The sequence below is a fragment of the Strigops habroptila genome, chromosome 3, assembly GCF_004027225.2.
Source record: "Strigops habroptila isolate Jane chromosome 3, bStrHab1.2.pri, whole genome shotgun sequence".
In the NCBI taxonomy this organism is placed as follows: Eukaryota; Metazoa; Chordata; class Aves; order Psittaciformes; family Psittacidae; genus Strigops; species Strigops habroptila.
Genome location: NC_044279.2, coordinates 21,819,128 through 21,832,065, shown reverse-complemented (window position 1 = coordinate 21,832,065; position 12,938 = coordinate 21,819,128). Strand labels below are relative to the sequence as shown.

Here is a 12,938-nt window from a genome sequence, read left to right as displayed (position 1 = left end):
TTCTACTGAATAACAACGTTCTCAAAAAATATGTAGTCCTGACATTTAGGAACTTCAGAGCAGATATAAAAGCAATGCTGAACTTCAAATTATGGGTTCAACTTCCTGAATAGCACTGTTAGACAGAAATATGGATGAATCACACTCATCCTGGGTCTGATGGAAACAGGCATTTGCATGACGGTGATCACTGACTTCAATGAAAGTACAGGAATTTACACCAGCTGAGTGTATACCAAGATGCAGTAAACGCAATTTCCTACCTGAAGCCTTTGTGACCAAGGTCTTGGTCCTCAGCTGCAGAGCTGTGGGGAAGCAGCAGCTGAGAATTTCAGTCTATGTCTTCGGTCTAAGTACAACCCAAACTGGATTATACTTCTGTATTTCTGGCAAATAACCCTTAATTTCCCAGTCCTCTTGACTATAACCACCGTGAATAGTTTCTATAGTGGTGCTAACTGAGGGCCTTATCCAGAAGCCTTTACTCATGCAGAGATCATAGAATGATTAAGGTTGGAAAGGACCTTCAGACCATCTAGTTCCAACCACCTGCCACGGACAGGAACGCCTCACACTAGAACATGTTGCCCAAGGCCCTGTCCAACCTCGCCTTGTACACCACCAGGGATGGAGCATTTACCACTTCTTTGGGCAACCCATTCCAGTGCCTCACCAACCTCACAGTAAAGAACTTCTTCCTTATATCTAACCTGAACTTCCCCTGTTTAAGTTTGAACTCATCTCCCCCTGTCCTATCGCTACAGTCCCTGATGAAGAGTCCCTCTCCGGCATCCTTGTAGGCTCCCTTCAGATACTGGAACGCTGCTACGAGGACTCCACGCAGCTTCTCTTCTCCAGGCTTTTCTTCTCTTCTTCTCCAGTTGAACAACCCCAACTTTCTCAGCCTGTCTTCATATGGGAGGTGCTCCAGCTCCCTGATCATCCTTGTGGCCCTCCTCTGGACTTGCTCCAACAGCTCCATGTCCTTCTTATGTTGAGGACACCAGAACTGTACGCAGTACTCCAAGTGGGGTCTCATGAGAGCAGAGTAGAGGGGCAGGATCACCTCCTTCGACCTGCTGGTCACACTTCTTTTGATACAGCCCAGGATACAGTTGGCTTTCTGGGCTGCGAGTGCACAATGAAGCCGGCTCAAGTTCAGTTTCTTGTCAACCAACACCCCCAAGTCCTTTTCTGCAGGGCTGCTCTGAATCTCTTCTCCGTCCAACCTGTAGCTGTGCCTGGGATTGCACCAACCCAGGTGTAGGACCTTGCACTTCATACTGTTGGAACCTCATAAGGTTGGCATCGGCCCACCCCTAAAGCATGCCAAGGTCCCTTTGGATCCCATCCCTTCCCTCCACCGTATCAACCGAACCAAATAGCTTAGTGTTGCCAACAAACTTGCTGAAGGCACAACTCAATCCCACTGTCGAGGCTGCCAACAAAGATGTTGAATGGGATTAGTCCCAACACTGATCCCTGAGGGACACCACTCGTTACAGGTTTCCAACTGGACATTGAGCCGTTGACCACAACTCTTTGTGTGCATCCTTCCGGCCAATTCTTTATCTGCTGAGCAGTCCGCCTATCAAATTGATGTCTCTCCAGTTTAAAGACAAGGATGTTGTGCGGGACAGTGTTGAACGCTTTGCACAAGTGCAGGTAGATGATGTCAGATGCTCTGCCCCTATTCATCAGTTCTGTAGTCCCATCATAGAAGGCCACCAAATCGGTCAGACAGGATTTCCCCTTAGTGAAGCCATGTTGGCTGTCACCAATCACCTCATTGTTTCTCATGTGCCTTAGTATGCTTTCCAGGAGAATCTGCTCCATGATTCCGCCACGCACAGAGGTGAGGTCTGTAGTTCCCCGGGTCTTCCCTTTTCCCCTTCTTGAAAATGGGGGTTATATTACCCTTCTTCCAGTCATCAGGAACTTCACCTGACTGCCATGATTTTTCAATTATGATGGACAGTGGCTTAGCAACTTCATTCTTCAGCTTCTTCAGGACCTGCAGATGGAATTCATCAGGTCCCATGGACTTGTGCACATTCAGGTTCCTAAGGCGATCTCAAACCTGTTCCTCTCCCACAGTGGGCTTAAGGTCTTCATTCTCACAGTCCCTGCATCTTCCTTCCAAGACCTGAGATAACAGATCTACTTCTGAGAGGAAGATGTAAAAACAGACTTCAGATGCAGGTCCAACATCAGAGATTAAAGGGTATAATTTGTAATTTTTTACATTATTAAGAATATTTGTGCAGGATCTATAATTAGAACTAAAAGAGATGTCTCCTCCTTTTGCCAGCAGCTGTGTTACATCAATTAAATGGGTAAATAAGATCCTTCCCCAGAGGGGATATCACATGACCCTCTATTGATTAAGACTGCAGCAGAACGTTATTTGCAATCTTACGGCATAATGCAAATCAGGAGGTAGCTGTCATGGTTTCAGAAGACAAATTGCTGCTATCTTAGACAATTCATAGACCTCTTCCCTTCTTGTTGCTATTAATTCACAGTTAATGCATGTCTTAAAAGGCTTAGTTTCTTAAATCAGTCAATGGCACTGTATTCTACTTAAAACTGGGTCTAAGTCATAGTCTACATGGCTCTGCATCATAATGTGTATTAAACTGACCATTCCATCTTTCATTATTTCAGAATGACGCATTATATAACTGGACAACACAACTTCAAAAAAGGTTATGAAATTAAAAATAAACACCTCCCGCAAACTGCATAAGTGTTCCCAGGAAAGACAGGCATCCCCATTAGGCACGGATCCAGAGGTGCTCACCATAATAGACCATTTTTAACTCTTAGCTCAGTTTTGTGTACTTGATTTTCACAAGCCAAACATATGGCTGGAACAAGTCCACTACTCGGAAACCTGTGCAAGTAACTGCAGCTACAGATGAGTTTTGAGATTGTAATGAACACCAGACCACAACCCAGAACACGCTTTGCTCCTCCACTGAACTGTAAATCCATCATTATGCCCTTCATGGGAGAACCAGAGAGAAGGACAAAAAAAATCTCCATTTAAATGACTGAAACGCTCTTTGTCAATTTGAGAAAACTTCAGAAAAAGACCAAACCTTTCCTTACTTCTAAGCAATCTCTCAGTTACAACAATTAGAAAACAAGTGCAACACTTCTCAAAATACATACCAGCAATATTTAACATTATCAGAATATTCTCCAGCAAAGTCAAAGAAAGGGTCTTTAAGTGGTCTTCAGTGGTTGTGAAGTTGTAGGACATAAGGTAAGATCTCTGAATGGAAGGAACAAGTCTGAATAATAGTGGACAGTAGAACAGTAATAGATTCAGACAAAAGTTACAGTCATTCTGTGTGTAGAAAAAAAGCGCTCAATCTACCATCATCTGTTTGCCATTGCACAGGATTAAAAATTAAGTATCTGCTGCCTGATCTGTTCCAGCTAAGTCAATTGATTAGAATGTGTTCATCTTCCTGTCTAACTTAGCAAGTTTAAAAGTGGCAGGTTTGCTTTTCCATTATTTATAACATCAGAGCTTAACAAAATGGAAGGAAACACCAATAGAACTGTTGTCCAAAAATGGTCTCACAAATTGATAACAAAGCCTGTAAAAAAAATATTGCCCCGTAAAAAATATGGAGGAGGCTAAGATTTCAAAGAAATCAAAGATAATTCAGTACACTTCATTTGGCTAGACATGCACATCAATAGCACTACATTATTACTGGCATATCTTGCTATGTAGGGAAATTATCTGGTCCTCCTACAAAACGATTTCTGTTCAAACCTTATATTTCATTCTCCCAGAAGTTTGGGAAATCAATCTCAACCTATTCTTGATGAGCATAAACGCTTAATACAGAGCAAATGTGAGTAGTAAATAAATAAGGATACAAATTCCTAAAGAGTTAAATTGTCCTCTGGTTGTTTAGAGCTTCAAGAGAGGCATTTGGCACCTCAAATTACGTCTGCAATCATTGCTCTTTCTTTTCCCCCTCTTTGCTTTGATAGGTCAAACCAGTCATTTCAGATTTCTGAATATGAAGAAGTCCTTTCTTTTTTGAAGATAACACAACACAATCACCTCACTCACTTCATTGTGCTTGAAATTTAAAAGAAAGGTAGAAAATGTTACTTACCTTAAAAAGTCTTAAAATATTTGCCACCATAATGGACACAGAACTTGCTGCAGCACCTATCACACCTGATATCTTGTCTGGCTTAGTGAAAATAGGTGGGTCACCATTAGCACACTTCACATCTGAACCATCTTTTTCTATCAACGCTTGCACAAATGTTAAGGACTGCTCCAATGCGTAAGTGTCCCTGGAACACGTATCGAGGATCCGGACACCTAAGGTGATATTGGCAAGAAGATCAGGGTCTTTGTTAATCTGATCAACTGCATACAGCATTGCCTCTAGTCTGTGGATCCCTTTCTCCTTCTTGAGCTCCCCACAAGGCACCCCTCTATCCCCTTTTGCATGGACAGGGAACAGTCCTCCCAAGATGATGTCCCCATCCAGTCGGATGGAGTGGGCATACTCCTGGCCATGAGTTCTTTGCATCAGGGTGAGTATCCAGTAGAATTTGGCTGTTAACAGGAAAAAACAATGGCAGGAAACTAATTGTTTTCCTTCGTATACCATTTTCTCTGAAGATGTTGTTGCTCTCCAGTACCCAGATCTTCTTCTTGCTAAAGGATGAGGTTGACCATTTGAAGCTGCACTTTCTGGAGGCTACCATCAGTGCCCAGTAAGTAATATAGAACCATGCGGCAGGTAGAAAAAGGATCTCAGCAGAAGTACATAAAACGTGTTTTACAAAAGATGTCCACAGATGTCATGGGTTGATCAGCTTTTCTAAGAGGTGGCTTTCAACTGCTTTTAATTGATGGTGAAGTGTAGGGTTGTATGTCTGGTCCTGGTGCTAAAAGGAGGTTAGTAGCTTATGTCTTTGTATTTTGCCCTACAGCTGAGGTACTTCTGGGGAAAGAAAAAAAGAAAAAGAAAAAATATGAGAAATACCATTTAGTTCAGCAGTTTTACATGTCACACTGTATTTACTTTTGAATACGAGTTACATCGCCTAGGTTTTACTTTCTGTATTCTTTAAGAGTGTAATTCTTAGCCTTCTGTGAATCTGAACACCTGGCTGCACTATACTACAAGCTGGGAAATTGATGATAGCAATAGAGCAAAAGCCAAATCAGGGGAACAAAACTTAGCCTGGTGTTCAGATTCCAAACAGTAATTCTTATTTACCTTCATATTGCATGACATCCAGAAACAGATTTGATCTGTAGCACATTTTGTTTTCTGGTTTGCTGTATCATTCTGTTCCTGCCTACAGAAGTGCAATAACTGCTCACACTCTCACTCACAGAGAGGTTCCATTTATGACAATGGAGTAATCAGAGCTCCTGAATTTAAGTAGGCTCTTCAGCCACTGCAGTACAAGCATATTCAATCCATTCATTTAGATATTAAACTGACTATTTCTCCAGTGGAATTCATTTTTTTCTGGGTTTAGTATACATCTAAAATACCTTCCACATAATTTCTAACACTGAATTACTTCTATGAAAAGGTAACTGATTTCTTAAGCAAAAAGAGCACAATGTATTCTGTTAGGAAACCAGCTGAATATCCAGTATTCCCTTTCCAACATTCTACTTGAGCTGAGGTCCAACATTAACAAGGTCTCTAGTCTCCGCTTGCATTTGGACCACATTAAATAGGTACAATATTGTGCTCCCATTGACATACGGGGAAGTCCCACTGATTTTAACGAGATCAGGATTTCAGCCTACATATCTAAACACCTGACTGACTGTTATAAATATCTCCAACTTGCCCCCACTAATTCTTAAGTGAGTGGCATTTATTTCAATATTTAACAAAACTGCATATGCCTGAAGAAATTTTTAGGCCTCTGAGGAGAGGAAAGAGGTAATTAATTTTACCTGATACTAGAGAGGTACACTGTGGGCAACTGCGTCTGAGCCAGTCTCTCAAGGCATCTGTTGTAGGCTATAGAAAGCAGTGGACATCTGAGGGTGCAATTTACCTCATACTTTTCTTTTTTAAAGTTTTATTTATTATGAAATTGATCACATTGAACAAGTGCCTACCTCACTGCCTATACAGAAAATCCTTACAAGAGGCTTATCTGTAGATATATATACTTCGTCCCCAGTGATCTAGCTGGTTCCTACTAAAAATACGATCAAATCGAAAGACAATTACAGACAATGTTAGAAGACAGTTATAGACAACTATACTGTTTTTCAAAGACATTTTTAATTCTTTTCCACAAGATTTTTATATTTTATGTGGTAACAGGACTTAATATTGTTTGTTAACACTTTAAATTGATTATCCTATTGTTACATGTTTTTTCCCCAGTGATAATACTAAGTTCACAGAAGCTGAAGAAGAGTTTTTAAATGGAGGCTATTTGAAGACCTGAGAAAAATATTCACAATGGAAAGTTTGCTACTGAATGTAAAGGTATCTCACTGTGGTCTGGTAACAGAGCAACAACTTGAAATGAAACATGTTTAGTGGGTGTGAATAAAATTAATTGGGAACGGCAACACACAGGACTTCCAGTATCTTGTAACATTTTGTTTTCCATGAATTTGGTTTAGGGTTAAACCTAAATTAAACAAAGTCTGTGCCATATTTCTCCTTTGACTCCTTCTGGGCACACAGCTTACAGAGCTTTCTGGGCTTCAGCCCCATGAGCCAAAATCTGGCTCGATCACAAATGGAGCTCAATCACCAATGTCACTGTGTGAGTTGATCCGGCCCTGTGGGATGTTTCTTATATGGCCCACGCTATAGCGAAAAGATTGTATGAACTATTAACTAGACACAATCGTCTATTGTCTTGATTGCCTCAGTAGAAAAACATGCTAAGCGTTTAAAATAGTAAAGACTAAAAGTTGTGGCTACACCTAAAAGAGAGATAGAGGCAATTTCCTTCCCGATTCCACAGCGAATAACCAACTCATTAGTCTATGCATGTATGTACAGCCCATACAGGAAGCAATTCTCTGAGGGAAGAAAAGATAAGACATTCTTATTTAACATTGTATGGAGAACAGGAAAGCAACACTGAAAAAGTGAAAATATTCATGAAGGAAAGAAATGCTGCTTTTTCTCTTTATCAGCCTCAGGGTAATTCCTCACAGCCAAAGAATGCCAAGAAATTAAAGTGACTGTCAGTCTTTGTACAAACAAATAATGATGAATTCAGCTATTGCAACCCAAATTCCAACAACAACAGAGAAGCTACGGTGAGCCCGATATCCTCAGTCTAATACCTTATCTGGAACTGACTGAAAGTCCAATGAATTGATAACAGCACTTTTCAACATTGTAGTCTATGTAAGCATTAACTGCTCTGCCTCAGCTTGCATGTTTTCCTGAAAAAGTATGTTCTTCGCTGTGAGTGTCCACAGCTTGTCTATAAAACAGAAATAAAATTTTAAAATGCTGTTTTTAAAAATTTAAGACCTTTTAGTCTTTTCTATGTTACCTAAGAAATAAAAGCTACTATTACATGGCCTAATTTATTCCTGTCACAAGGCTTTTCATATATTGATTAATATTACCTTTTACAGGATGTTGTGAGCCTGGGCAGCTAAGCAGAAAGCATCTGATCTAAATGGATTCCATTTTTATCAATGAATTTTAGTGAAAAAGCACAGGTCTCTGGGCTATAAAGCCTGAATGAACTTTCCTCATATGCAGAGATTTCATTTGAAGTAAAATGCTGTCCTTTTCCAATTGACCATAAAAGTCTGAATTAATGCAAACACATTCTTGATTTATTGGGTTCCCCACTGTAGTAGCTGGAGTTCACTAGACACATGACTTCAGAGACGCAATTCATACATTTCCCCAGCACAGTCCATGAATAAGTGCACCACGAAGCCTCTCTTCCAGCCACTTTCGAATACATGCTTCTCTTGGGTTTAATTCATTAAAAGTATCTGGCATTATCAGAAGATGCTGCTATTTTTAAAGTCAGTATTTCAGCACAAACCTCCACTTGTTCTGCTAGAATATCTACTTATTTTTAAACCTAAGGAGGCGGGGTACTGCAAGACAGGGGACATGGAAACTTCTGCATGTAGTGTCTGGTTCTGAAATTACTTCCTTCATAAAATCATTCAGCTTTATCAGATGGTTGGGTACTTCGGTACCATGTTGCCAGAGTCAGTGCATGAGCATATGCCTGGACCAGTCACTGTTCCAACAAAGACTCATAGCACTGAGAGGCAGGCTCATTACGGGAGTTCTTTATGTTTATGAAGAGGTCTAAAAGCTGAGCTGAGTGTGACAGATAAGTACTTAAATAAATACAGGCAATGTCTCTATTTTGGTAAGAGGTTTCCTGAAAGAGCTGCCTTCCACTGGCACTGAAGTCATGCCTGAAATCATACGGAGAGATTCAATATGTTCACCTGGAAATATTGCTTAAAAGAAAAATTAAAAAAAAAAAATCTCACAGCTACAGACCGCCGCAGGAGCGAGGAGAACTCTCCACAGCAGAAGTGGGAAAACATGTTCTCTCATCTTCATGGAACACTTTTTAACTGACATTGCCAACCAGACACATATGAACCCTTTACTGAGGGACAAAGAGAGTATTCAAAAGTATTAAAAAGATAACTAGTGGGGGGAAAAACATCTGAGAAAAAGTATTACGAATTCTGTTTGAGGCCAAAAAATTCATTTGTCATTGCATTGGAAGCACAGTTGGAACTGCACTAAAATAAAATAAAACTGATATCCTATGAACTAGAAAGGGAGGAGTTTTAGAATGAAAACCCATTTCTAATTTCACAAAATGTCAGATTGCCCAGTCAATGCAAAACTGATCTGCTTTTACTGAATGAAAACCAAATAACGGCATCTTCCATTATGAAGATCTCAGGAGGAAAGAAAAAGAAAAAAAAAGGGCAAAAATGTGATTATTTTGACTTTTTACTACTGATATGTTACTTCTGAACTATAAAATAAGGATGATCTTGCTAATGTTCATTTTAGTGTCCATAAAAGTTGCCTCTGTCTTCTGCACAGCATTCAGCAATGACCAAAGAGCTGAACTCCACACAAAGCAGGTAAATAATTGCCACCTGCATACACTAACCTGACACATAGGGAGGATTAACGGGTTTTGCTGACAACAAAAAGGAATTTGGAAAACCTTTGGCCTTGACTTCACAACTCCTAACTTGCAGGAGAATTCTTCACTAATGTAAGTAGTCTTATCTACCTCAGCTCTTCTGTAATGGTTTCCTGTGCCCCTGCCACAGAGGTAACCTTTAGACAATAATCAGGACTTCAAGACGAATCACCCTCAGCATCTCGCTCACAGAAACTATTTCTTCTGAGTGCACCATGAGAGAAATGTCTCTACTCGGCCTGATCAGACTCTTTTCAAATACCCTGGAGCATCTGCCTCCACTTTCTACCCTACATATATCTATTTTCCAAACAAGCTACACTGCTAAAAACCAGCACAGGTCTTTATGCGAGGGTGAGACTAATAGGAGTCTACAATTTTTAAGCAGGAAACAGCATCAGACATTTTCCTCTGCCCTTGTCTGGTCTCACAGCTGAATAAACTCCATCAATATTAACACCTTTAGAGCTGGTTTCACCTCTGGTCTGGCAAGGGATGGTCAAGGAGATTTCCCCAGGCAGCCCAGAAGAGCTCTCTCCCTTGGTTTTGTTTCCATTTTGCCCTCTTCCCACCAGGCTCTCACTCCCCAGCCGGCACAGCTGGGTTCAGAGCCGGCGCTGGCAGTGCAGCCCAGCCCCGAGAAACGCGCCCGCGCAAGCAAATCGTCCCGGGCCGTCCTACAGGAAAGCGCACTGGGGTCTGTGTCCGTGTCCGACCCGCGAGCAGCCGCGGCCCCCGGGCGCCCAAGTCGCGGCGAGCCCCGCACCGCACCCCGCGAGTCTCACCCCGCGTACCGCACGCACCCAGCCCAGCACTCTGCACTGCACCCCGCGCATCCCGCCGAGCACTCCGCGCCGCACCCCGCGCAACCTGCCCAGCATTCTGCACCGCGCTCCGCCCTCTCCCTCATCACGGTGCCGGCGGCACGGCCGGGAGCAAACGGCCGGCCACGCACCGGCTTTCCGTGCGGCTCCTCCGTGCTTTCCCGGCTGCCTCTCGGCTCCTAACGCATCCCGGCACCTTTCTTCGGCCGCGGAAGAGCTGGCGCGGGCCGGCCCGGCCCGCCCCGCCCGGCGGAGGGGCCCGGGGAGCGCCCCGGAGCTGGGCGAGCCGGTTCCCCCTGCGCAACTCCACGACCATCGCCCATCACCGCGGTGTTCCTCCCTTGAAGGGAGCCCCCTATTGTTCTCCGCTTTACTTAGCCGAGATTTATTTTTTTTTCTCCTCTTACTCTTCTCAGGCTCATCCGTACCCCAGCTGGCGCCTGTTGTTGAAGGATTCCGGCACTGCCTTGGCGCGGCTCTCACCGGGTCCTCGCTCCTGCCAGTCACCGGCCGCGGGACGAGTTTCAGCTGCCGCACCCGCGGCCTTGCGGCCGAGGTGGCACACGCAGGTTCCCCCGGCTGGAGCAGAGGCCTCGGCGGTCGCTCCCCTCCGAGCCCGGGTCCCTGGCTGGGAGCTCCCCATCCGCGGCAGCGGCACGGGGAAGCTAAGCCATCGCCGCCTTTTATTTACAGCCGTCCGTGAGTCAGTCCTCCCCTCGCATCAGCTGGTCAGCTTTAATGCGCCTCTGTTCCTCCTCAATGAAAACCGAAGTCCCTGGTCCCAGAGGTCAGAAGCGTGCGAACTCCAAAATGCCAACGCCGGATCTGCGTGCACTTTGGGTCACTGATCGATTTTTATCACTTGAGTTGCTTTGAGGTTTGTTTTGTTTGGGTTTGGCTTTTTTTTTTTAAGCTGTGTTGTACATTCACCTGCCAACACTTGGGATCCCCGCGACAAACACACGCCGGCGCCGGGGAATCCTGCTCCAGGCCGGGGACCGCTAACCCCCACCGCCGCCCCCTGCCTCCTTCCCCGGGGGAGGGAGCCCCAGGAGCCCGGCAAGGATCCTTCTTCCCCTTCCCACCCCAGGGACACGGGGGTATCCTCCGGAGAGCAGAAGGAGCGGAGCCCACCCGGGAAGCGGCGCGGGGCGGGCGGGCAGCCGCTCGCCTGTTCCCGGAGCCGAGGAGCCGAGAGGGAAGCAGATAGCGGCGGTCAGGGCTGGCCCCGTCCCCCCCGAGCTGCGGGAGCCCCCTCTTCCCTCCCGGCCCGCGAAACGTGAGCAGGGCGGCGGGGAGCACGGGGAAACCCCGGTGCCCCCCCCACCCCTCGGTGGGAGAGGACCCAGTCAAGGAGACAACGGGAGATCTCACCGTTGGGGAGAACCGATGGTCTCCCTGTGACGGCATCGTGCCCGGGATCTCCTTCGTTTAGAGCTGATCGTGGAGGATATCATCGACAATAAAAATGATAAATAATTAAAGCAAAAAGACAAAAGCCCCAGACGCCACGAAGTAGGCGGAGGGGATTGCCCAGCGCAGAAACGTTAACTGAGGCAAAACTTGCATTATTTGTGGGTCCTCTCTCCCTAAAATAAGAAGTAACGGCGACACACACTCATACACAAATACCTTGATCGGAAAGAGTTGCATATCCACATCACTGTAGAGGTCACTGGAATTGATGCACGGCGCCGATCGGGAGTAGCATGAGGTAATTTCTGGACAACCCTCGTCTCAAATAGCTTTCACCGGTAGCGTCAGCAGGAGCTCGGAGCTCTGCCTGGGACAGGTATGCAGCAGAGCGGTTTCAGCAGCGCTGCATAACGCCTGGCATTAGCCGAGCCGAACGTGCTTCGCTGCCGCCCTCCTTACCCCTCCCACCCACCCTAAAATAAAAAAAAAAAAAAAAAAAAGAAAGGGGGGGGAGAGGGAAACCAAAAAAAAAAAGGGGGGGAGAAAAGAAAATCCCACCCAACTTTTGGGGCCGGCGGCCCAGCCCCGTGGCGATACACACCCTCTGCCGCCCCGCCGCTCAACTGCAGCGGCGAACACACGCACCGGCCGGGTCGCGCCGTTCACAGCCCTGTAAGAAAACGCCCCCGGCCCGGCCCCCTCCCCGGCAGGAGCGCCGCGGCTCGGCGTGCCCGGCCGCCGGCGGGAGCGGCTCGGCGCTGCCCGCGCTCACCGCGGCTCGGGCTGGGCGGGCGGCGCGGGCGGGCGGGGGGCGGTGCCGCACTTGTAGCTGTTCGTGGTGCTGAAGGCGGCGGCGACCCTGTGACGGCGCGGCGGTCCTCGGCACGGCGCGGCGCGGCCCGGCTCCCTGTGAACCCCCGGCCGGGCGCGGGCTGCGGCCCCGTCCGGTCCGCCTGGCCTGGCCTCGCCGGGGCGCGGTGCCGGATGAACGTTTGGGGGATTTCTGAGCAGGTGAAGCCAGTAAGGGCTGAGGCGGTCGCGGTGCGGCAGCGGGAGCAAGGAGGGGGCAAGGACGGGGCGCAGGCGGGGACCAGGGCTGTTTAGTGCGGCCTCCCCCGGGGTGCGGGGCCTCCATCTCCATCCCGCCTTCCGAGGGCGATGGAGTGGTGTCCTCCTCTCATTGGATCGATAACACAGAGGAGGTTTCCCGACGCTTTTTGTCCCATCCTCGGTTTCGGCTCGCAGCGCGGATGCCGGCTGGAGGAGTTCCCGTTTTCCCCCAGGCACCAGGGAGGTTTCGGCAGCGAGGGGTCAGGGCCACCCTGGTGGTTGAGGGACATGGTCGGGAATACTTTGCTGGAACAGTCTGGAAGTGTGCTCCTCCCCTCAGAGGCGCTCTCCACCCCAGGACCATGCCCCGCTTGCACAGGGGTGCTACGGGGCGCTCCGCCCCGGGCCGCCGGGCCCCGCGCCGCCGGGTGCGAGCGCCCG

General features: G+C 46.7%; 1 protein-coding gene across 8 annotated transcripts in view; it reads right to left on the bottom strand.

The window, feature by feature from the left end:
• GRM8 (glutamate metabotropic receptor 8) overlaps positions 1 to 12,211 on the bottom strand; it is a 358,348-nt gene extending 346,137 nt beyond the window's left edge. For 5 of the 8 annotated variants that reach the window (XM_030480296.1, XM_030480300.1, XM_030480299.1 and 2 more), the window contains exons 1-2: positions 11,664 to 12,211; positions 4,146 to 4,991 (exon numbers count right to left, since the gene is read on the bottom strand). In XM_030480296.1, coding sequence (XP_030336156.1) covers positions 4,146 to 4,655 — 510 coding nt within the window. In that variant the 5' untranslated portion in view covers positions 4,656 to 4,991; positions 11,664 to 12,211. Of the gene's footprint in view, positions 1 to 4,145; positions 4,992 to 10,162; positions 10,258 to 11,405; positions 11,481 to 11,663 lie in introns of those variants that run through there. The other 3 variants (XM_030480295.1, XM_030480298.1, XM_030480297.1) reach the window with 3 other exon arrangements.
• Between the last annotated feature and the right edge of the window lie 727 nt (positions 12,212 to 12,938).